The sequence below is a fragment of the Leptopilina heterotoma genome, unplaced genomic scaffold (genome assembly GCF_015476425.1).
Source record: "Leptopilina heterotoma isolate Lh14 unplaced genomic scaffold, ASM1547642v1 Lhet_263, whole genome shotgun sequence".
In the NCBI taxonomy this organism is placed as follows: Eukaryota; Metazoa; Arthropoda; class Insecta; order Hymenoptera; family Figitidae; genus Leptopilina; species Leptopilina heterotoma.
In genome coordinates, this window is record NW_025110973.1 from 107,844 (window position 1) to 132,709 (window position 24,866).

General features: G+C 26.8%; 3 protein-coding genes across 4 annotated transcripts; 2 read left to right on the top strand and 1 right to left on the bottom strand.

The window, feature by feature from the left end:
- Positions 1 to 7,346: 7,346 nt before the first annotated feature.
- Positions 7,347 to 19,430, top strand: LOC122503479 (protein mesh). Of its 2 annotated transcripts, XM_043614041.1 has the most exons (17): positions 7,348 to 7,624; positions 8,226 to 8,472; positions 10,113 to 10,354; positions 10,476 to 10,663; positions 10,750 to 11,065; positions 11,134 to 11,302; positions 11,376 to 11,633; positions 11,720 to 11,913; positions 12,027 to 12,172; positions 12,245 to 12,526; positions 12,654 to 13,123; positions 13,282 to 13,556; positions 13,724 to 13,998; positions 14,148 to 14,299; positions 14,403 to 14,585; positions 16,730 to 16,880; positions 19,052 to 19,430. In XM_043614041.1, exons 1-17 carry the CDS (start codon positions 7,457 to 7,459, stop codon positions 19,140 to 19,142), a joined length of 3,807 nt encoding a protein of 1,268 aa, XP_043469976.1. In that variant the 5' UTR covers positions 7,348 to 7,456; the 3' UTR covers positions 19,143 to 19,430. The 2 variants fall into 2 exon arrangements, with proteins under 2 accessions (XP_043469975.1, XP_043469976.1); XM_043614040.1 differs by lacking the exons at positions 16,730 to 16,880; positions 19,052 to 19,430 and adding an exon at positions 15,900 to 16,604 and having other exon boundaries at positions 7,347 to 7,624.
- Positions 19,431 to 19,719: 289 nt separating this feature from the next.
- On the top strand, positions 19,720 to 22,990 carry LOC122503481 (beta-1,4-glucuronyltransferase 1-like). Its single transcript, XM_043614045.1, has 4 exons — positions 19,720 to 20,185; positions 20,413 to 21,380; positions 21,475 to 21,655; positions 22,380 to 22,990. Exons 1-4 carry the CDS (start codon positions 20,177 to 20,179, stop codon positions 22,584 to 22,586), a joined length of 1,365 nt encoding a protein of 454 aa, XP_043469980.1. The 5' UTR covers positions 19,720 to 20,176; the 3' UTR covers positions 22,587 to 22,990.
- A 138-nt stretch (positions 22,991 to 23,128) lies between these two features.
- Positions 23,129 to 24,866, bottom strand: LOC122503483 (trypsin 5G1-like). Its single transcript, XM_043614048.1, has 7 exons — positions 24,766 to 24,866; positions 24,435 to 24,523; positions 24,202 to 24,311; positions 23,949 to 24,087; positions 23,724 to 23,837; positions 23,375 to 23,558; positions 23,129 to 23,267 (listed from the first exon to the last, which is right to left on the bottom strand). Exons 1-7 carry the CDS (start codon positions 24,815 to 24,817, stop codon positions 23,164 to 23,166), a joined length of 792 nt encoding a protein of 263 aa, XP_043469983.1. The 5' UTR covers positions 24,818 to 24,866; the 3' UTR covers positions 23,129 to 23,163.

Here is a 24,866-nt window from a genome sequence, read left to right on the forward strand (position 1 = left end):
AAGAGAGGGAAAAATTTTGAATTTTAAGAAATTCGGATTTTTGGATTTTTGATAATTTTCAAAAATTTTAGATTTTTTACTAAAGATTGGAGACTATTTAATAAGTGAAGTATTTTCCAAGAGCACAAAAATAATGAAGCTGAATCGCATAGAAGAGAGGGTAAAATGTTGAATTTTAAGAAATTCGGATTTTTGGATTTTTGATAATTTTCGGTAATTTTAGATTTTTTACTAAAGTTTCGAGACTATTTAATAAGTAAAGCATTTTTCAAGAGCACAAAAATAATGAAGCTAAAACGCATAGAAGAGAGGGAAAAATGTTGAATTTTAAGAAATTCGGATTTTTGGATTTTTGATAATTTTCAAAAATTTTAGATTTTTTACTAAAGATTGGAGACTATTTAATAAGTGAAGTATTTTCCAAGAGCACAAAAATAATAAAGCTTAATAGCAAAAAAGAAAGGAAAAAATGTTGAATTTTAAGAAATTCGGATTTTTGATAATTTTCGATAATTTTCGATTTTTTGGCAAAGAGTCCAGACTATTTAATAAGTAAAGCATTTTCCAAGAGCACAAAAATAATGAAGCTAAATCGCATAGAAGAGAGGGAAAAATGTTGAATTTTAAGAAATTCGGATTTTTGGATTTTTGATAAGTTTCGATAATTTTCGATTTTTTACTAAAGAGTAGAGACTATTTAATAAGTGAAGCATTTTCCAAAAGCACAAAAATAATGAAGCTAAATAGCAAAAAAGAGAGGAAAAAATGTTGAATTTTAAGAAATTCGGAATTTTGATTTTTGATAATTTTCGATAATTTTTGATTTTTTGGCAAAGAGTCCAGACTATTTAATAAGTGAAGTATTTTTCAAGAGCACAAAAATAATGAAGCTAAATCGCATAGAAGAGAGGGAAAAATTTTGAATTTTAAGAAATTCGGATTTTTGGATTTTTGATAATTTTCGATAATTTTTGATTTTTTGGCAAAGAGTCCAGACTATTTAATGAGTGAAGTATTTTTCAAGAGCACAAAAATAATGAAGCTAAATCGCATAGAAGAGAGGGAAAAATTTTGAATTTTAAGAAATTCGGATTTTTGGATTTTTGATAATTTTCGATAATTTTAGATTTTTTACTAAAGAGTCGAGACTATTTAATAAGTGAAGCATTTTCCAAAAGCACAAAAATAATGAAGCTAAATAGCAAAAAAGAGAGGGAAAAATGTTGAATTTTAAGAAATTCGGATTTTTGGATTTTTGATAATTTTCGATAATTTTAGATTTTTTACTAAAGAGTCGAGACTATTTAATAAGTGAAGCATTTTCCAAAAGCACAAAAATAATGAAGCTAAATAGCAAAAAAGAGAGGGAAAAATGTTGAATTTTAAGAAATTCGGGTTTTTGGATTTTTGATAATTTTCAAAAATTTTAGATTTTTTACTAAAGATTGGAGACTATTTAATAAGTGAAGTATTTTCCAAGAGCACAAAAATAATAAAGCTTAATAGCAAAAAAGAAAGGAAAAAATGTTGAATTTTAAGAAATTCGGATTTTTGATAATTTTCGATAATTTTCGATTTTTTGGCAAAGAGTCCAGACTATTTAATAAGTAAAGCATTTTCCAAGAGCACAAAAATAATGAAGCTAAATCGCATAGAAGAGAGGGAAAAATGTTGAATTTTAAGAAATTCGGATTTTTGGATTTTTGATAATTTTCGATAATTTTCGATTTTTTACTAAAGAGTAGAGACTATTTAATAAGTGAAGCATTTTCCAAAAGCACAAAAATAATGAAGCTAAATAGCAAAAAAGAGAGGAAAAAATGTTGAATTTTAAGAAATTCGGATTTTTGATTTTTGATAATTTTCGATAATTTTTGATTTTTTGGCAAAGAGTCCAGACTATTTAATAAGTGAAGTATTTTTCAAGAGCACAAAAATAATGAAGCTAAATCGCATAGAAGAGAGGGAAAAATTTTTAATTTTAAGAAATTCAGATTTTTGGATTTTTGATAATTTTCGATAATTTTTGATTTTTTGGCAAAGAGTCCAGACTATTTAATGAGTGAAGTATTTTTCAAGAGCACAAAAATAATGAAGCTAAATCGCATAGAAGAGAGGGAAAAATTTTGAATTTTAAGAAATTCGGATTTTTGGATTTTTGATAATTTTCGATAATTTTTGATTTTTTTGCAAAGAGTCCAGACTATTTAATAAGTCAAGCATTTTCCAAAAGCACAAAAATAATGAAGCTAAATCGCATAGAAGAGAGGGAAAAATGTTGAATTTTAAGAAATTCGGATTTTTGGATTTTTGATAATTTTCGGTAATTTTAGATTTTTTATCAAAGAGTCTAGACTATTTAATAAGTGAAGTATTTTTCAAGAGCACAAAAATAATAAAGCTAAATCGCAAAAAAGGGAGGAAAAAATATTGAATTTTAAGAAATTCGGATTTTTGGATTTTTGATAATTTTCGATAATTTTCGATTTTTTGGCAAAGAGTCCAGACTATTTAATAAGTGAAGTATTTTTCAAGAGCACAAAAATAATGAAGCTAAATCGCATAGAAGAGAGGGAAAAATTTTGAATTTTAAGAAATTCGGATTTTTGGATTTTTGATAATTTTCGATAATTTTTGATTTTTTGGCAAAGAGTCCAGACTATTTAATGAGTGAAGCATTTTCCAAGAGCACAAAAATAATGAAGCTAAATCGCATAGAAGAGAGGGAAAAATGTTGAATTTTAAGAAATTCGGATTTTTGGATTTTTGATAATTTTCGGTAATTTTAGATTTTTTACTAAAGTTTCGAGACTATTTAATAAGTAAAGCATTTTTCAAGAGCACAAAAATAATGAAGCTAAAACGCATAGAAGAGAGGGAAAAATGTTGAATTTTAAGAAATTCGGATTTTTGGATTTTTGATAATTTTCAAAAATTTTAGATTTTTTACTAAAGAGTCGAGACTATTTAATAAGTGAAGCATTATCCAAAAGCACAAAAATAATGAAGCTGAATCGCATAGAAGAGAGGGAAAAATGTTGAATTTTAAGAAATTCGGATTTTTGGATTTTTGATAATTTTCGATAATTTTCGATTTTTTGGCAAAGAGTCCAGACTATTTAATAAGTGAAGTATTTTTCAAGAGCACAAAAATAATGAAGCTAAATCGCATAGAAGAGAGGGAAAAATTTTGAATTTTAAGAAATTCGGATTTTTGGATTTTTGATAATTTTCGATAATTTTTGATTTTTTTGCAAAGAGTCCAGACTATTTAATAAGTCAAGCATTTTCCAAAAGCACAAAAATAATGAAGCTAAATCGCATAGAAGAGAGGGAAAAATGTTGAATTTTAAGAAATTCGGATTTTTGGATTTTTGATAATTTTCGGTAATTTTAGATTTTTTATCAAAGAGTCTAGACTATTTAATAAGTGAAGTATTTTTCAAGAGCACAAAAATAATAAAGCTAAATCGCAAAAAAGGGAGGAAAAAATATTGAATTTTGAGAAATTCAGATTTTTGGATTTTTGATAATTTTGGATAATTTTCGATTTTTTGGCAAAGAGTCCAGACTATTTAATAAGTCAAGCATTTTCCAAGAGCACAAAAATAATGAAGCTAAATCGCATAGAAGAGAGGGAAAAATTTTGAATTTTAAGAAATTCGGATTTTTGATAATTTTCGATAATTTTTGATTTTTTGGCAAAGAGTCCAGACTATTTAATAAGTCAAGCATTTTCCAAGAGCACAAAAACAATGAAGCTAAATCGCATAAAAGAGAGGGAAAAATTTTGAATTTTAAGAAATTCGGATTTTTGGATTTTTGATAATTTTCGATAATTTTTGATTTTTTTGCAAAGAGTCCAGACTATTTAATAAGTCAAGCATTTTCCAAGAGCACAAAAATAATGAAGCTAAATCGCATAGAAGAGAGGGAAAAATGTTGAATTTTAAGAAATTCGGATTTTTGGATTTTTGATAATTTTCAAAAATTTTAGATTTTTTACTAAAGATTGGAGACTATTTAATAAGTGAAGTATTTTCCAAGAGCACAAAAATAATGAAGCTGAATCGCATAGAAGAGAGGGAAAAATGTTGAATTTTAAGAAATTCGGATTTTTGGATTTTTGATAATTTTCGGTAATTTTAGATTTTTTACTAAAGTTTCGAGACTATTTAATAAGTAAAGCATTTTTCAAGAGCACAAAAATAATGAAGCTAAAACGCATAGAAGAGAGGGAAAAATGTTGAATTTTAAGAAATTCGGATTTTTGGATTTTTGATAATTTTCAAAATTTTTAGATTTTTTACTAAAGATTGGAGACTATTCAATAAGTAAAGCATTTTTCAAGAGCACAAAAATAATAAAGCTGAATCGCATAGAAGAGAGGGAAAAATGTTGAATTTTAAGAAATTCGGATTTTTGGATTTTTGATAATTTTCGGTAATTTTAGATTTTTTATCAAAGCGTCTAGACTATTTAATAAGTGAAGTATTTTTCAAGAGCACAAAAATAATAAAGCTAAATCGCAAAAAAGGGAGGAAAAAATATTGAATTTTAAGAAATTCGGATTTTTGGATTTTTGATAATTTTCGATAATTTTCGATTTTTTACTAAAGAGTAGAGACTATTTAATAAGTGAAGCATTTTCCAAAAGCACAAAAATAATGAAGCTAAATAGCAAAAAAGAGAGGAAAAAATGTTGAATTTTAAGAAATTCGGATTTTTGGATTTTTGATAATTTTCGATAATTTTTGATTTTTTTGCAAAGAGTCCAGACTATTTAATAAGTCAAGCATTTTCCAAGAGCACAAAAATAATGAAGCTAAATCGCATAAAAGAGAGGGAAAAATGTTGAATTTTAAGAAATTCGGATTTTTAGATTTTTGATAATTTTCAAAAATTTTAGATTTTTTACTAAAGATTGGAGACTATTTAATAAGTGAAGTATTTTCCAAGAGCACAAAAATAATGAAGCTGAATCGCATAGAAGAGAGGGAAAAATGTTGAATTTTAAGAAATTCGGATTTTTGGATTTTTGATAATTTTCGGTAATTTTAGATTTTTTATCAAAGAGTCTAGACTATTTAATAAGTGAAGTATTTTTTTAGAGCACAAAAATAATGAAGCTAAATCGCATAGAAGAGAGGGAAAAATGTTGAATTTTAAGAAATTCGGATTTTTGGATTTTTGATAATTTTCAAAAATTTTAGATTTTTTACTAAAGATTGGAGACTATTTAATAAGTGAAGTATTTTCCAAGAGCACAAAAATAATAAAGCTTAATAGCAAAAAAGAAAGGAAAAAATGTTGAATTTTAAGAAATTCGGATTTTTGATAATTTTCGATAATTTTCGATTTTTTGGCAAAGAGTCCAGACTATTTAATAAGTAAAGCATTTTCCAAGAGCACAAAAATAATGAAGCTAAAACGCATAGAAGAGAGGGAAAAATGTTGAATTTTAAGAAATTCGGATTTTTGGATTTTTGATAATTTTCGATAATTTTCGATTTTTTACTAAAGAGTAGAGACTATTTAATAAGTGAAGCATTTTCCAAAAGCACAAAAATAATGAAGCTAAATAGCAAAAAAGAGAGGAAAAAATGTTGAATTTTAAGAAATTCGGATTTTTGATTTTTGATAATTTTCGATAATTTTTGATTTTTTGGCAAAGAGTCCAGACTATTTAATAAGTGAAGTATTTTTCAAGAGCACAAAAATAATGAAGCTAAATTGCATAGAAGAGGGGGAAAAATTTTGAATTTTAAGAAATTCGGATTTTTGGATTTTTGATAATTTTGGATAATTTTTGATTTTTTGGCAAAGAGTCCAGACTATTTAATAAGTGAAGTATTTTTCAAGAGTACAAAAATAATAAAGCTAAATCGCAAAAAAGGGAGGAAAAAATATTGAATTTTAAGAAATTCGGATTTTTGGATTTTTGGATTTTTGATAATTTTCGATAATTTTCGATTTTTTGGCAAAGAGTCCAGACTATTTAATAAGTCAAGCATTTTCCAAGAGCACAAAAATAATGAAGCTAAATCGCATAGAAGAGAGGGAAAAATGTTGAATTTTAAGAAATTCGGATTTTTGGATTTTTGATAATTTTCGATAATTTTAGATTTTTTACTAAAGAGTATAAACTATTAAATAGGTTTAAAGTGTTTTTAGAGAGCCTAAATTTAGTGAAATTAGATTTAAAATTCCAATGGAATTTCGTAAAAATTTGACCTGGAAATCATTGAATAGTTATGGAATTTTAAATTAGGATTTCTGTAGGAATCCTGTAATTTTATTTGAAATAATTCAATTATTACGAAGAATATTCAGCCAAAAATTCTAACATCAATTTAATTTTTTTTAGATTTTAATTATTTAGAAAAATATTAGAATTTCTCACAGGGATTCAATTATTTTTAAATATTTTAATAAAATTTAATCATTTTTAATATTTATTATTTTCATAAAATTTTTAAACAGAATTTAATTATTTAAATTAGAATTTGCATAAAAATAAGTCGAGAAAAATCAATTATTTAAAATTTTTTTTTAAAATTCTTCGCAAGAATTAAACTGTTTTTATAAATATTTAAATTTTTTCATGAATAATAAAATTCGTTGCAGGAATTTAATTTATTAGTAGGATAAGAAAGAAGTAATTATATTTTTGATGAAAATTAGAAAAAAGTCAGGAAAATAAAAATACTAAGAATTAATGGAATTTTTGTCATTTTTGTGAAGTGACTATAAGACGCTTTTTTTAGTCATCAAATTTAATTTTTCGATAGCTACTTTTTTTTTGAAAAATTTTGAAAGATTTTGAAAGATTTTTGCTACATTTTTTAAAATTAATTATCGAGTGCAAAGTCTGATTTAGTAGAAATATTTTTTCTAACATTCAAATAAACTGTTTTTCTACAATTTTAATTTCCATAGAAGAAAAAAAAAGAGACAAAATTTTATTAAGCCTTTTTCTCATAAAAATTTCTTTTATCCTCATTGCATTCTATCTTATCTGTATATTCAACTAATTGTTGAATTATTCATTAAAATTATTTTTAATTACGAAAATATTTATCCAAATCGTCATCAACTCAAAAAAAAAGAATTTTGCATTTTTTTCTTTTTTTAAAATTTAAAATAAAAAAAATAAAAAATTACGTAATTTTTTTTCTTCTTTTGTTAATACGTCGCCCTTGTGATGAAAACTAGGTATAAAAAAAAAGGGTCTTCGTAATATGCTGTATATATCCATGTACCTGTTTGGAGTTTATATGATAAAGATAAGCACCTTATCTATTTGGGGAGTCGATGATATCAGCTACAGTTATCATTCTCTATTGCCAGAAATCTCATTTCAGTTTCTCTCTAGAAATCATAAAAGATAGTGTTATTTTATATTTAAAAAAAAAATAATTAATAAACATTTTTTTTTTTATTCTCACTCACAAAAATGAGAATTCGACAATTACAAAAGTTTCATGGGGCGAAAATTATTTTTACATTTGTTCTTTTAGTGTTTAATATTCTTCAAGTTTCGGGACATAGTGATGCATTTGAAGAACATTTTCATCTTACACCTGAAAATCAAGAACCATTTAGTGTAAAAAATGTTGAAGAGGTATGTCGGTTAAAAATAAATAAACTTTTTTTTATAATTTTTTTTTTTTAATTAAAAAAAGTTAGTCTTTCCATTTAATACACTGGCTAAAATAAAAAATTGTTAATATTAAAATTAATAAAATGAAAAAGTTTTGAAATTATAATTTTTAAAATGAATTTAAAATTATTAGTTTACAATGTTGTTAAAATTAAAAAATTTTTTAATTTAAATTATGTTAAAATTTATTTATTTATAAAAAACAAGGGCTAAAATAAAAAATTGTTAATTTTAAAATTATTAAAATTAAAAATTTTTGAAATTAAAAATGTTTGAAATCGAAATTTTAAAGTAAAGTGAATAGTATTTGATTTTAAATTACATAATTAAATAATTTTTAAATTAAAATCCTTATATAATTAAATCATTTTTAAATTAAAGTCCTTATAATTAAATAATTTTTAAATTAAATCCTCTAAAATAATGTTTTGACTGCAAAATTATGTTATTTTGAAAAAGATTTAAAAATAACTTTACTTTTTTTTTTTTTTTTTTTTTTTTTTTTTTTTTTTTTTTTTTTAAATTGTTAAAACGCATTATTTTTGCACCTGCTTTTTCTCAGGTATCTAAAGCCGAAACAAATAATGAATCAGTGCCATTGGAATTGTATGATTTAACAAAAGATGATGATAATAATGATGAAGATACTGTTTTAAAAAAAGAAACTGTTTTGGATAATACACCTTTGGAATCATTAGATAATTTAAATGAATCAAATACAAAATCCAATAGTTTAAATGAAGAAAGTCCATTTCCGGAGATTTCCGAACGTATGAATGGTGAAACGAAAGGAAAATACGTGAGATACGGTAAGCGATTATCTTCATTGACATTTTTTTTTTATCTTGGGTGTGACAATTCTTTAACAATACTGACATCATTATGTACCTACAAAACTATATTTTATTTGTAAAAAAAAACCATAATTAAATTATGGAAACTAAAAATTATATTTATATTTAAAATAACTTTAATATTTGTTTTTTTAATTAAAAAATTCTAAAATTTTCTTAACAAATTTAACTTGAAGTTGAATTTATTTATTATTTAAATTTATTTATAATTAATTAATTTATTAAATAATGAAGATCTTAAATTTTTTTTGGGCATAATGAACATTTATTTATTACTATTTATTGTTATTTATTTATTAATATTTATTTATTTTTATTTATTTATTTTTATTTATTTATTATTATTTATTTATAGTTATTTATTTCTATTTATTTATTATTATTTATTTATAGTTATTTATTTTTATTTATTTATTATTATTTATTTATAGTTATTTATTTATATTTATTTATTATTATTTATTTATAGTTATTTATTTTTATTTATTTATTATTATTTATTTATCACCATTCATTTATTTGTAAAGAAATAAATTTATGTTGCGAATAATATTTTTTTGTTAGTTAAAAAATAAACTAAGAACGTTCTTTTTTTTTAATAAATATATTTATAATCATTGGGTGAACTAAAAATTTTCACTTTTAATTTCTTTATCATTTTGAAAAATGTTGTTTTAATTTAATTTATGATGAAAAAAATCGATTTTTTCGTGTTAAATGTGAATTCATTATCTACTTTTATCATTTTCTCTTTTTCATAATATGAGTCGTATAGGTGAATCATTCTTTTAAAGTAAACTTTCTGTAACTCCAATGAAATGAATCATTTTTCTATTAAAACTGACAGAAATTGATTTTAATAGAAATATATATAAAAATTTAAGTCAATGCGTCACAAAAAGTAACTTTACTTTTATTTATACTTCTTATTTCTTAACTTTAGTTACAATTACTAAAAACATTTGAAATATAATCTTATTTTCTGCCCTCGAGAAATGGTGTCGAAATTTTTTTTGGGAAAAATAATTACAGGTATCTTTTACCGACAATTACCGACATTTGTTGTAAACATTCCAAAAATTTATCTTAAACTTTTACTATCACAGGGAGACGAATACAAAGACTATGGGGCCGTACATAAATTACGTAAGACATTTTTTTTTTTGAAAATTTGACCCCTCCCCCCCCCTTCCACCATAGTAAGATATATACATACATTAGCGCCATTTTTTCTATTATTCGTAAAATATAGCAGACACCCCCCCTCCCCCCTAAATGTCTTACGTAATTTATGGACTCTCTATTGGAAAAGAACCTTTACAGGAATCTTTAACCTACAATTACCGACATTCTTGGAAACATTTGAAAATCTCTCTTAACTTTCTATCCCAGAGAGACGGATACGAAAATTTTTATAGTGATTTTCAGGAAAGAACCTTTACAGGAATCTTCTACCATTAATTACCGACATTTGTTACGAGAATTCAAAAATCGATTCTAACTTTATATTCTATAGAGACGGGGAGACGAAAACATTGATGTAAAACCATTACAGGAATCTTTTATCGACATTTACCGACTTTTTTTATTTTCAGACTCAGATTCTCAAGATGCCGACAGATATTCACCAGACAATGATATAGGTCCTGCCTTCTACGAATTAACTGAACAAAGATTACGTCATATCCGTTCGAAATTCATGTATTGGTACTTTGACAAGGGAGGCGATAATGATAGAGGAGACTATCAAACAGACATTCACAATTCAATGCCACAAATTCACAAAAACTTTAATTTTCAACTTCCCTTTTTTGGTTTTCGTCTCAATTATACAAGGGTGAGATATAAAAGTATAATTTACCAGATGAAAAATTCCGCTGTACCATAATTTCTATAATAACTTTTCGAACAAGAGAAATTGATATTTTATTAACAGAATGCTTTTTCTGTGTACACAGATATCAATGCATGGTTATCTTGAATTCAGTGATCCTCCGGAGCATTACACCTATCCCTTGGTATTTCCAAATAAAGATTGGCCGAAAAAGAATGATCCAAGTTTTATTGGAATATTTTTTAGTAAATGCCGAATTGGTAAATTAAGACCAACTGATATCGATCAGCGTAAATCTGGTGTTTATTTCCGGTTAGTTGAAAGTTTATTATTATAACAATTACAGACAGCATATATGCCAGTATTTTTAAATTATATTCTGTATTTTTAAATTAAAGAATGGAGAGAGATCTACAATCAAGAAAAGATCAATTCGGAAGGGAAATGTACGAACGAGTTAAATGGGACATTAGAGAAGGTGTTGTGGGTGCGGAGACTTTTGATCCAAAGCACTCTGTTATAATTACATGGAAAAATATGTCATTCGCTGGTGGAATTGATAATTCCCTCTATCGAACAAATACATTTCAAATGATTTTAGCAACCGATGAAGTATTCACTTATGCTATTTTTAATTATTTGGAAATCAAGTGGTCAAGTCATACGGAAGCGGGTGGTGATACAACGAACGGAGAAGGAGGAGTGCCTGCATTTGTGAGAAAATTTAAATTTTCAGTATACAATTATTAATTTCATAATAAAATTTTTTATTATTCTTACAGATTGGTTTTAACGCTGGAAATGGTACACAAAGTTATGAATATAAACCATACTCGCAAGCATCGACATTGCGGGACTTGATTGGTAGAGGTTGGGCTAATGGATTTCCAGGAAGGCACATTTTTAGAATTGATGAAAAAATTATGCTTGGCACTTGTAATAAGGATATTGGTGAGTTATTAGCATTTTTGGAAAAGTATCAGTTAGTAGAATTGAAAATTTTATGTTAAAATTATGTTTTCAGCTGGAGCTAATTTACCCCTTGTCTTTGCACCGGAAAGTGGAAATATGCTGGGTGGAACTGTTATTAACATAACTGGTCCTTGCTTTGAAATGGATGATAAAGTTAGATGTCGTTTCGATACAGAAGTTGTCTCCGGCACCGTTATTGATAGAAATCGAGCCATCTGTGTTCAACCGTTTGTTAAAGCTCAGGGTTATATTCGATTTGCGATCTCCATTGGTAGTGGGAAGTATGACTGGAAAGGACAGTACTTTGTTGGTAAGTCTAAGATCTAAAGGTGCCTTTAGGTTGAGACGGCATTCTTTGGACGAATACATTTGTGAATTTTGTTCCTATTTTTATAGAAACTCCCGCAACTGCTGCGGAAAAGATATTTTTCTCCACCAACGCAGTTCATGAGCGTGATCCAATGGAAATTAAAATTACCTGGAGTGCACAGAATTTGACAACAAATCTCGATGCTCGTGTACAAATTTCCCTTTGGGGTTATCGGGAGACGACCATTAGTCCCGAATTAGAGTACATTGACATCATACAGGTATTCTTAATTTCGATAAAATAATGGAATTTTAATCCTATATCGTAAAATGGGAAAGTTTTTGATACGACAGATTTAATATGCTGATGACTGAATTTGAAAATTATTTTCAGGACATGGCAGCAAACAGCGGGACTTATACAATAATTCCCTCGAATTACCGCAGACGAAATAATTATCTACAACAGGACATGTACTTTGGATTTCTTCAAATAAACCTAACGGATCCTAGAGAACACTTTGGAATAGCAATTACTCCGTAAGTTGAAATTCTCCGCCTTCCCGATTGACAATTATTACACTTTATTCTTTTCAACAAAACAAATTTCAGTGTCTTATGGAGCAAACCAATTCCACTAGGATGGTACTTTAGTCCCCAGTATGCAAGCACCTATGGAAACAAATGGCCCCAAAAACTCTGTGACAAATGGATAATGCACGATCGTTATTTAAAAAATTTTGCCGCTGAAATATCCCTCTGTCCCTGTACTTTGGAACACGCTCTCTATGACAAAGGGCGCTTCATCCCCGACTTTGACTGCGATAAAGATTCAAATCCCGATTGCTTCTATAATAGAGGAGCGATACATTGTGTGAAAACCGGAATTCCTAAGTATAAAATCAAACTGAATAGCAGATGTATTTAATTTATTCAAGATTAGAATTAGATTTTAAATTAGATTTTCAATTAGATTTTTAGATTATTAGATTATTAGATTATTAGAATAATTGTTTTCTAGTGTTGACGGTTCTGAGCAACAATGCTGTTATGATAAAGCCGGTTTCTTGATGCTATCCTACGATCAACAGTGGGGATCAAAACCACACAGATCTCATAATTTGGGTTATTTGCCATGGAATGAGGCCAATAAGGTTCCGACTCTTAGCAATTGGTTCCATGATATGATGCCAATGTATCATTGTTGTCTTTGGCAAGAGGAGCAAGCTGTGGGTTGTGAGACACTTCGTTTTGAAAGGAGGCCATCGCAAGATTGTGTTGCATATCAAGCGCCAGCAGTTGCTGCAGTTTTTGGCGATCCACACATTACGACATTCGATGGATTAGAATATACTTTCAATGGAAAAGGTGAATTTGTTTTGGTCCGTGTGAATCATCAGAAGGATAAATTAGACATACAGGGACGTTTTGAACAATTGCCGATTAATTTCTACGGGGAGGTGAGAGCAACACAATTAACTTCTATTGTGGGTGAGTAATACTCCTAAATATTATCATTAATAGTATCCTAAATATTCTCCTAATATCTTCGCTCTTCAAATCACTATTTTAGTGGATCGAAGAGCAAAAATATTGGAAACGTCTACTTATCCTAGTGCCAGTGTGTTACAACTTGATTTCGTTTTTAGCAAGGGGAAATAATTCCTATCCGGTCGAAGTTCGCTTAAGACCAAAACACGCCCAGTGGAGATATCGTTTAGACGTTATAGCTAATGGACGACGCGTGTACTTCGATCGACCTTCTCTTAAATTTCAGCATTTTCAAGGAGTGCTTGTTTACACTCCCACTTATAATCTAAATCAAAGTGAAGTTATCATTATGTTTGACACTGGAGCCGGAGTGGAGGTGATTGAGAACGAAGGTTTCATGAGCGCGAGAGTTTATCTACCCTGGACCTACATGGTAACGTTATTTCAAATATTTATTCCTAACATCAAAAGTCTCTGCACCAAGACAAAATAAATAAATACGAAATCCTATTTTTTCTATCTGATACTTTCCTAAAATGTATGTAAATGTACTTCCCTCTATGTAAAGCTAAATATCAACAAAATTCTTCTTTTTAATAGAATAAAACCAGAGGATTGATGGGCAACTGGAGTTACGATATAAGTGACGATTTGAAAAATCCCGATGGCAGTATGGCGGAGATTGGTAATTTGAATAATTTCGAGAATGTACATAATAACTTTGCGATAAATTGGTTACTTGAAGACGCGGTAGATCCATTGAAGGGTGCCGCTCTCTTTAATCGTGAGTTTGGTAAAACTTCAAGTCATTACGCAAATCGAACATTTAAACCCGAATGGAAACGAAATCCAGAAGACTTTCTAAATTCAACAAGGTAATTTTTCAAGAACTGAATAACTAGGTTCTATTTCTTATCAGGTATTGTTTGCTTTTAATTAGAATTCTTTTTTAATTAGAATTAAGTGAAAAGGAATTAGAATTAAATTTCATAATAAACGATTTTAAATTACATTAAAAATTCAGGATCGATGATATTGATGATGCAAAACGGCTTTGTGGGGATAATTATCAATGTAAATACGACTATGCCATGAGCTTGAACAGAGATCTTGCCGATTTTACCAAAAACTATTATAATAGTTGGAAGAACATCAGGGACACAAATTCGAAACGAGGTAAGTGTTGATAAATATCAAACTAATTGTGGATTCACGTGTTTATTCATCCTATGCGGGGAGGGAGTTCCCAGCACGTGAAACCATTACATTTTATTTTTAGTTACTACTTGTGGGATTTTGGAAACACCACGATTTGGACGAAAGAGTAATTTCTTCTTTGTTCCTGGAACGAGAGTCACATTTGAATGTAATCAGGATTTCATTTTAATTGGAGATCAACGGCGGACGTGTTTACCGGAGGGAAAATGGGACATCTCCGAATATGGATATACAGAATGTCTACGTAAGTATTTTTTTTTAAATTTCCCTTTATTCTCAGAAACTTATCTGCAAAATCCGATCTTTGGAACTTAAATAGCTTATCATGACCATTATTCGAAACTGAACACTTTTATGATCCCGAGGAGTCTTAGTTACTATATTTCCAAATTGAATTCAAATTCGTTTTGCCGTTGAAACATCAAGTCTCAGATTTCTTTGTAACTTGGTTCATTTCGTTAATTGTTATGAATATCAATTTTTTAATAATTTAAAAATAATTTATTGAATATCTTCGAAGGTACCTAAGAAGATAAGATGCAAAATACTGATTAACTCTCATTAACTTTTCCTATCAATTTTTGCCCACCAGTTCTTTTATTTTTTACATATAGATGATTCCATAAATTTAAATATTTATGCGATTCATTTGTTTCATTTAAAAATTCTATATAATTTGTCCCTACATATAGGGACTGGAGTTTAAATTCTAGATAAAAATCTCCAATATGTTTTAGAATTTAAATTGAATTTTAGTTTTACATTTTTACCATCAGTAAAAAATACTGAAGCATTAGAAAAATTTGAGTAGAGAGGAAACATATCAATTATTAAGCGAGACTTACAAAAAGTTTTTTTATTGTTAAATGCAATGTCGAAATAATTCGGGTAGACGACCGGAAATTCGGAAATACTTTTCCCCAACATGGTACTCTGCAATTAATTAATTACCGAAGAAGATGATTGGCTAAGAGAAACTTACCAGTAAATCCAAACTTTGATAAAATTAAAATTTGCCATGAGAAAAATCGAAGAAGAGCACCTCGAGACACATCAGAAGGCGAAGTGAGGGAAAAGAGTGGACGTGAGAAATATAAAGCTTCGCGGCACTTCGCGGCGAGAGCGAGTGGTGGGGGAGAGAGGGCTGCGCGGACAGTGTGCGCTGTCGTCATTCTCTCTCTGCCTTCCAGCTGAACATGACTGAGGACGCATTCAACTCGCTGGATCAATAAGAAATATTTGTCTACTGCTCATAGTTAAACTATCATTAAATTTTAATTATTCTTTCATTAATATGTTTGAAACTTGATGTTTTAATTGCATATAAGAGACTAGTCAACAAATATAATTGTTCTTGATCAAATACGTTCAGAATTCCATCTTAATTCTCTTCACAAGAGAATGAATTAAAATTTTACAATTTATAAACATTCCCTTAACTTTCATCTTAATATTTATACTTTTAAATACAAATATTGCAAAGAATTAAAATTTACTACTACAGTAACGACGTAATATAAAAACTTAAAAAAACATTTTTTACGTCCACGATATTCAGGTCAAATCGAGTATTCACAGCGTACTGCATGGACGACAATTGGCATCTTGTGTGCAATAATAATTCCTGTAATTGCATGCGCAGCGGCAATATTCGTTTGTGTAAGAAGAAATCAACAACAAGGGAGTTCAACAAAATCATGGCATTTCTCTGATCGTGGATCTGTTAATAATGATCCATTCACAATACGACAGACGACACCATTAAAATCATCGTATGAGAGAACACTATCGCCAACAAGTGATTCAAGTTCAAATATAAGTGGCACTGCAAGAAAACGACGTACCTACGATGGAGTTTATTATACACATGAGCCACTTCCAAATAGGCCCGATATTAATTTCGAAGAAAAGGAATGGGACCTCAAAGATCCTAAATCTACAAGTGAATCTGATTCTACTTTTGAGTCAATAAAAAAACCTGAAAGTCCTAGTAAAGAAAGTGATGTTTAGTTATATTATAGGCACATGTTCATATAATTGTTTGCTGAATACATTTTTATATCTAATTATATCTAGAATTTAAGTATTAATAAGTATACAAATAATCGCATAGACTTGATATGTTTCCTCTCTGCTCATGTATGTTCCTTTTCCTTAAAATGAAATTTTAATCATGCAGGACGTTAGCTTTAAATATATTGTTACAAAAGATTTTTTTTTTTAAGAAAGTTTAAAAATTTGTATAAAAAGTAAAATAAAATATTTTTTTACATTGTAAGGGATAAATAAATCTAGTCATTTCTAAGTAACAACGAAACTACTATGAAGTTTTGTTTTAAAGTTTTTGGAGTGTAAAATAATTCAAATGGTTTGAATTTAATTAAACAGGTCAACAGGAATATAGTTCGAGGCAAGCGGGTTTAACTTTTGGTATTATTTGTGCATGCTTGATACCAATACTACTACTTGTGGTGTGTATAGCATTTCGTGTCTTCAAATCTCGTAGAGAAGAGCGCGAAGAAGAGGCGAAACAGTCTAGGTAAGGATAAATTTTTTTCAAAATTATTTATTTATTATTTAAATAAAATTATACACGAAAGAATTTAATTATTTTTAAAAATTTCCATAAAATTGAATTTCAACAAAAATTAAAAATTCTCTAAAAATAATTCAATTATATTCTCAAAATATTTTTAAAAAAAAATTCTATATAAAAATTAAATTACCTTCAATGCAATTTTTAAATATATTCGTGAAAAAAATTGAATGAATTCAATTATTTTGAATATACTTAATTTTAATAAAATTCTTTAAAGAAATTCTTTTTCGAAACAACTTGAATTTCTCGAAAAAATTTCATTATTTTCAAATATGTATTTCTATAAAATTCTTCATAACAATTTAATTATTTCTTAAAATTTTAATAAATTCTTCTCGAAACATTTCCATTATTTTTATAAATAGTAAAATTCTTCGCAATAATTCAATTATTTTTATAAATAAAAGTAAAATCCTTTGTAGGAATTCAATTATTTCAAAAAAATTTTTAATAGATTTCCTCGAAAGAATGAAAATTTTCAAATATATTTTAACATATATAAAATTTATTTATTTTCTAAAATTTTAATAAATTCTTGGAAAACAATTCAGTTATTTTTTTATAGTAAAATTCTTCGCGCAAGAATTCAATTATTTTCAAATACTCAAAACTCACAATTTTAATAAAATTCTTTTTCATAAAATTCAATTGCTTTCAAAATTTTCAATTTAAAATTATTAAAGAAACTCCATTAGTTAAAAAAAAATTCAAAGAAATTCTTCAAAAGAATTTAATTAGGATTTTTAAATTAATAAAATTCTTTGCGAGAATTCAGTTATTTTTCTAAATAATAAAATTCTTTGAAGGAATTCTATTATTATCAATTTTTTTGATAAAATTCTTTTTTTTTTTCTTTATTTCTTTATTGCAACAATTCGATGATTTTTAATACATTAATTTTAAAATTGAAATTATTTGAAAAGAAAAATTAGAAAAAAGTTAAGAAATAAAAAGCAAACAACAACAAACTGCGAACAATTTACCGGTACATGTACTTTATTATTATTAATAATTAATTAAATGTTATAATTATTTTTATTTTACAATTAATTCAAAATTTTAATGACAAATAGAAATTATCAGAATTTTTTTCACTTCTTTTCATTAAAAGACTAAAATTTTGTTTTGTCAAATTGAAATTATGCAGTTTTTTGTTCTTTACTTTTAATTACTTTTTTTTTTTTACTACTTTTCTTTCTATAATAGAAAATTGATTTATTTTGCATTGTTTTTTTTATGAATCACAATTTTTATAACAAAATTATTATTTTCTTTTATGGAAAAAGAAAAAAAATATTTGCACAATTTCTATTTTCAATCTTATTTTTGGAACAGGATTTTTCACAGGAATTAATACATTCAAGAATTTTAAATTCAAAACTTTTTTTAAATTAAACAATAATTTATAAAAGTATTTGTTTATTAAAATTATTTTCATCATTTCAATTCAATTATTATTTTCTAGAGTTTTAAATTATTTTTTATGAAAATAATAAATGAATTCCTTAAAAAAGAATTTATTATTTATGAAAATAATTGAATTCCTGTGAAATTTTTATTGTTTATGAAAATAATTAAATGTTTGCATACAATTATTTATTAAAACTTTTTTTAAATAATTGAATTTTTTTTGGGAAATTTTATTAAAATAGTAAATATTGAAAATCAATTGAAAATTAGAAAAATGCATTTTATTTTTGAAAATAATTGAAATTAGCGACAAGAATTTTTTTGGCATTTATTAAAATGTTATTTGTTTCTTTTTTTTTGAGGGGGGGGTTAAGGAGATTAACACATTATACACACTTTCACTGAATTTAAATTTACTAAATTTGTCAAACATTAATTTTAAATAAATTTTTAACATTAATTTTAAAAGTTACACAAAATATTGATATTGTTATATTACAAGAATTATTCCAATTCCAATTCATATTTCAATTAAGAATATGTTTCTACTCTTATATTAATATATTCATTTTTATATTCTAAAAATAAAAGAAACTTTTCTTTGAAATAATAGAAAAATTTTATTGTCGTTTCATGCGGATCACAAATTTGCTTAAAAATCAAATAAAAATTATATTGAATATAATATTTTTTATTTACAGAAATCGACATCCAGAATTGAGAAGTATGAAGAAATTTGACGAAGATGAAGGATCTCCTACCTCAGGGGGTAAAGACACAGAAATTAATTAATATTTTTGTCTAGGGAGAAGAATTATTATTAAATTTCACATATAGTTAGTTTGTAATTAGAAATTAAGTAGTTCCATATATATACTAAACAGTAATTAGAATAATCTAATTAATTAGACTAATTTAAGGCGCAATTCGATAATAAGTGTTTCTGTACAAATTTATTGCATTTAAAATTTTAAAATAAGACGTCCGACAAAAATTTTGTAGTAGAAATAATTTTTCAACTATATAGTCTTTACTAGCTAGCGTTTAATTAAATAAATTGTCAACGACTATTTCATTCTTCATCGTGATCATTTTCACTATCATAAAGGAATATTTCTTCATTACAATACCTTATTTATGTAAAAATTGGTAAGATTTGTTTATACTATTTTATAAAATATATTTTAATTGTTTAATTTAAAACTCGGATTTCAAAAATATTTTTGCCTTCCAATTCTAATGCACATTGAAATCTTTAATTATTTAAAATTTAAATTCATTATTTATAAATTCTACTATTTTTACTATTATTAATTAATTAATAATTACCATCTAATTTATATATAATTATGAAAAAAAATTAATAATTAATTCTGAACTATTTTGAAAAAGTACTTTTATATGATAATGTGTCCTAATTATGCTGCTAAAATTTAAATCATCATTTTTTTAAAAATTGTAATGTATTCAGAAGTTAAAAAAAACAGAGAAAAAAAACTTTCGAATCGAAATTTGTTCTGAAGAAGAAGCAACGTTTGCCCATGCTCCATGGCAAAATCGATCCAAGTCATCTGCGCCACGATACGGCGCTATGTGGAATTCGACTCTTATACTTGATATACACAAAGGACGTAATCAAAACAATTGTTGATATACGCTATGCACTTCAAGAAGAAATAAATCTTTTTCTCAATTTTCATGGAAGTGAACATAAAATATTTATGAGAATCTTCAACAAATTTCTTTAAATGAATAGTGAAAATATAGAAATCAGAAATATTAATTTTCTGGTGAAAGAGGATTTTTGAAACTGAGATCGCACTTCAATGTTTCAGGTTAGAGAAAATTTGTATAATTTAATCTAATTTTTGAAAAATGAAGAGTTCTTATTAATTTTCGCATATTATTGCATAATATTATTTAAACAATTTAATTATTAACAATATAATTCAAAACAATTGGATAAAAAGAACATTCGAAGGCTGATTTTTGTAATAAAGGTTCCGGATGTTAAGAATAGGCACATAATACCATTTAAAATCAATTTTTATTTCTGTTTCAGTTCGGATGTCGACCATGGAATTTGAGCTTTATCTGCGTAATAGTGCTTGTCCTATCGAACATATTGTTGACTTTTTTATTACTACAATCAGAGAACTGCATTCCTTCCAATATTGCCAAAGAAATGAATACAAATACAATTACAGAATGGAATCTACGATCATGGCCAAAAGATGACATACCTGAGAAGCTCTGCCCACAACACGAGGAACCACCCAAAGTAGATGATATTTTAAAATTAAATATCCAACTCGGTAGATGGGATTCACGTCGTCTTTATAAAACATTCGATTCAATATTAGTGGGTGATAAATTTGTCGATTTATCAAAAGCATCAAAAGTTTGTCTTGCCACGCAAACATCATTAGAAAAATTATATTCATTAGTTCAAGTTGTACACCATTGGTCAGGACCAATATCAGTCTCACTATTTGTCGCTGGCGATGAAGAATTTCAAGTACTACAGAAATTTTTAATTTACCTCAATCATTGTTATGAGCCAATTAAAAATCAAGTTACATTTTCATTGGCAATGCCAAAATCAAAATTACTTGTCAAGCAGCCAAAGTCATTTCAAATTCCAGAAAATAGCGATTGTTCAAAACCAGAGGCAACATTAAATTTTCTATTAAGTGAAATATCTGAGGAGCAATCTAATTGGCGGATACGTAATGTATATCCACAAAATCATATGAGGAATTTGGCGAGAAAAAATTGTCAATCTGATTATGTATTCTTGACTGATATTGATATTGTACCTAGTTATAATATGGCAAATGTTTTAGAAGAATTTCTATTAAACACTAATTGTGAAAAATGTGCATATGTGATACCAACTTATGAATTAGATGTCAGAGTTAGATTTCCACAAAATAAATCGGAGTTGATTCGTCTTGCTAAAAAAGGTCTCGCTAGACCATTTCATCAAAAAGTTTTCATTCACAATCAATTTGCCACGAACTTTACAAGGTTTGGAAATTTTTGAAAATTTTTTTAATACTTTTGTGTAGTAGATATTTTTGAACGAAGAATAATATTTAATGGTGTGGGTTTTTTTTATTAGGTGGGCAATGGATGTCACTTCAGGTCATCCAAATTATGAGAAATTTAAAAATGGCAAAATTTACATAAGCCATGATGTTACGAATTTTGAATTTCTCTATGAACCATTTTATGTTGCGAAAGATGTTGCACCGCCTCATGATGAGAGATTTATGGGTTATGGATACACTAGAAACACACAGGTAATTATCTAATTCATATAATTTATTCGCAAACTCTACATCAATTAGAACTTATTATCAACGCCCACTTAATTTTGAAAATTAAATATTTTTTAAAAAAAAGTTTTTAAACTAAGTGGGTGCTAGTTTTAGTTTCATCCTACAGATATTGAAATTGGGACAAGAATTTTTTTGGCATTTACTAAAATGTTTTTTGTTTTTGTGGGGGGTTAAGGAGATTAACACATTATACACACTTTCACTGAATTTAAATTTACTAAATCTGTTAAAAGAGTTATTAACTCTTTCAACTAGTAGATGCTAGTTTTAGCGTCATCCTACAGATATTGAAATTAGGACAAGAATTTTTTTTGAATTTATATTAAAATTCGTTTTTGTTTTTGTGGGGGGTTAAGGAGATTAACACATTATACACACTTTCACTGAATTTAAATTTACTAAATCTGTCAAAAGAGTTATTAACTCTTTCAACTAGTAGATGCTAGTTTTAGCGTCATCCTACAGATATTGAAATTAGGACAAGAATTTTTTTTGAATTTATTAAAATTCGTTTTTGTTTTTGTGAGGGGTTAAGGAGATTAACACATTATACACACTTTCACTGAATTTAAATTTACTAAATTTGTCAAAAGAGTTATTAACTCTTTTAACTAGTAGATGCTAGTTTTAGCGTCATCCTACAGATATGAACCTAATTCTAAAATTTATTCCATTATCCATCCAGGTATATGAAATGTATGTATCCGGTTATAAATTTAAAGTATTATCGCCAATATTCACAATTCATTGGGGATTACAAACACGAAAAAGTAGGCCTAGTTGGCGAGAGAGACAAAACAGTGCAAACAGAAAACAATTTGAAGTATTTAAAAAGGAGATATTAGCAAAATATATACAGGAGTCTTTAAAAACTGTCAAGGGATCGCATTGATACTTTGCGATAAAAACTACAAGAATTATTCTCTATTGAGTACTTTATAGATCAATAGTGATATAAATATGTGCAATGTGAAAATAAAATTGTGTAAGACAATATTTAATAGAAATTGAATTATTAAAAATTTCATATTTATAATAAATGTAAAGAATCATTTTAATATTTTACAAAGAAACAGAAGTTGATGTACTTTATAAATTGAAGAGGAATATTTTTTACTGTGTCAAATATTACAGTTGTAAATTACTCTTTTTGTATATTATAAACTTTAGTTGTTCTTTTAAATGTGATGTTAATATTAATAAAAAGAGAATTACTGTTCCAGTAAAAAAGGGATGTGAGTTAATTTTTTTAGATCTTCTTACCTCAATTGCAATTTACGAAAAAACTACTGAACATTTATAAAAAGTGCAAAGGACTTTTCGTCCGAGAATCCAGGTAATAATTTCTTTCTCCCTTCATCGCATGGAAGACTATAGATAAAAGTATGAAACTCAAAACGTTGCTTTGGAGATTGATAATAACTTTGAGGTGAGTTTTTGTGTCTGTAAAGTATTTATTAAAATATCTGCTAAACAATTCCTGTAATATTTTTAATCCAAGTGGTATAAGATGACACGTTTGTGTACGCAGTAGGATATTGATAACCACAAGAATAACTCCACGAGGCAAGCCCTGAAAAAGTTAATAGACTATTTTATCAAATCGGTAATTTAAAGAACTGTCTGCTCTTATGACAGACAATAATTTTCTAATAATTTTATTTAAATTATTTCCCTTACCAAAAAGAATATTATTCCGCGTAGCTGGAGAGCCAGTATCCCCAACACAAGGACCATGACCATTTTTGAAAATACAAAACGTTTCCTTTGAAATAGAACCACTTCCATAAATATATTCACAAACTGTTCTACTGATTTTCGTAACTTTCGTCTCACGAAGCGAATCTGATATTAGATGAACTTGCTGAAAGTACATAAGACAATCATAAACCCTTCATAATTATTTAGGGGAAAACTAAAAATTACAAATTGTGTACCCTCAATGAAATTAGAAGACTATTTTGTATTTTAGGCATTAAAATATTTCTGATCTAAAAATTTACGAGATGGGATACAATTTTTGACTTACATCAAATTTACCCCAACCGGCAATTTTAAGTAAAGTATTGTCATCAATAACTGCACTATCAGTAGGCAATGCAATTGGCTTTATTCCATCGTTGAAAGTAACACTCTCAGATAACTGAAATTAAAAATTGATTTCTTATTATACAACTCAATATCAATAATAGCCGAAAAATCACTTAATTATGATTATATAAATTAAATCATTGATTAAAAATTGTAATCTTACTTTGATCAGAGCTATATCAAAGCCTTGCTGTGCATCAATGAATTTCGGATGGATTATTATTTCTGACGGTTTATAAACTACTCCATCTTGATAATATTTTGCTGATCCAGCTCTAATATGAAAATTTTCAGTATTTCTTCTGCAAAACATATAATTGTCATTGAAAAATTTATTTCTACAATTAATATTGTAGAAATAAATTTTTCTTTAGTGGTACAGTTTATACAAAATATTAAAAAATTTTAAAAATTACGCTTTCATGCATTGAGCAGATGTGACAATCCATTGTCGATGAATAATATTGCCACAGCAAAAGTGCATCACAGAATGATTGAAGAATGTCCCATTGTATTGTAGTGATACCTTCAGACAAGAAATAAATTTTTATAGAAATACAATTTTAAAATAGAGTAGGAGGTATGGTACCTAAAAAATTTTATAATGCATAATTAGATCTGAACAGGTTATCTGAATATAAAAACTTACCAAAAATGGAAATTTTTCAATTGTTGTCAATTCACCATTAATTATTTTAGAGCTTCGATTTAAAGTTGTTTTGAGAGAAGATGATTTATCTGAATAAATAAATTTAACTTTATTAAAAAAATATAAGAGGACAAGAAATTCGAAAATAACTATAAACATAAAATTTCAATTATTAGGATGTTTTGAAAAGGCAAATTATTTTATATTAAAGAGGGTCAAAATTAAATTTAAAAATAATTTTTCTAATACAAAAGTAGAAAATAATAAGAAATTTGATATTTAATTTGAAAATATTGAATTGACAAATGATAAAATTTCCAGTATAACGCACACGATGTCACCAATAAAAATCCACAGAGAAACAAGAAAATTATTTTAAACATTTTTGCAAAACACTATCTAAAGTCAAGGTGTCTTTTAATCATCTTTTTA

Bases quoted from the DNA above. Each gene is read 5' to 3' on its own strand.
- LOC122503481 (XM_043614045.1), top strand. The intron at 21,381-21,474 runs GTTTGGAAATTT...TTTTTTTATTAG, and splicing joins TTTGCCACGAACTTTACAAG to GTGGGCAATGGATGTCACTT. The intron at 21,656-22,379 runs GTAATTATCTAA...TTATCCATCCAG, and splicing joins GATACACTAGAAACACACAG to GTATATGAAATGTATGTATC.
- LOC122503483 (XM_043614048.1), bottom strand. From the start codon at position 24,817: ATGTTTAAAATAATTTTCTTGTTTCTCTGTGGATTTTTATTGGTGACA. The intron at 23,838-23,948 runs GTAAGATTACAA...TTTTAATTTCAG, and splicing joins TTGATATAGCTCTGATCAAA to TTATCTGAGAGTGTTACTTT. The intron at 23,268-23,374 runs GTAAGGGAAATA...TAACTTTTTCAG, and splicing joins GCGGAATAATATTCTTTTTG to GGCTTGCCTCGTGGAGTTAT.
- LOC122503479 (XM_043614040.1), top strand. From the start codon at position 7,457: ATGAGAATTCGACAATTACAAAAGTTTCATGGGGCGAAAATTATTTTT. The intron at 7,625-8,225 runs GTATGTCGGTTA...GCTTTTTCTCAG, and splicing joins GTGTAAAAAATGTTGAAGAG to GTATCTAAAGCCGAAACAAA. The intron at 12,527-12,653 runs GTATAAAATCAA...ATTGTTTTCTAG, and splicing joins GTGAAAACCGGAATTCCTAA to TGTTGACGGTTCTGAGCAAC.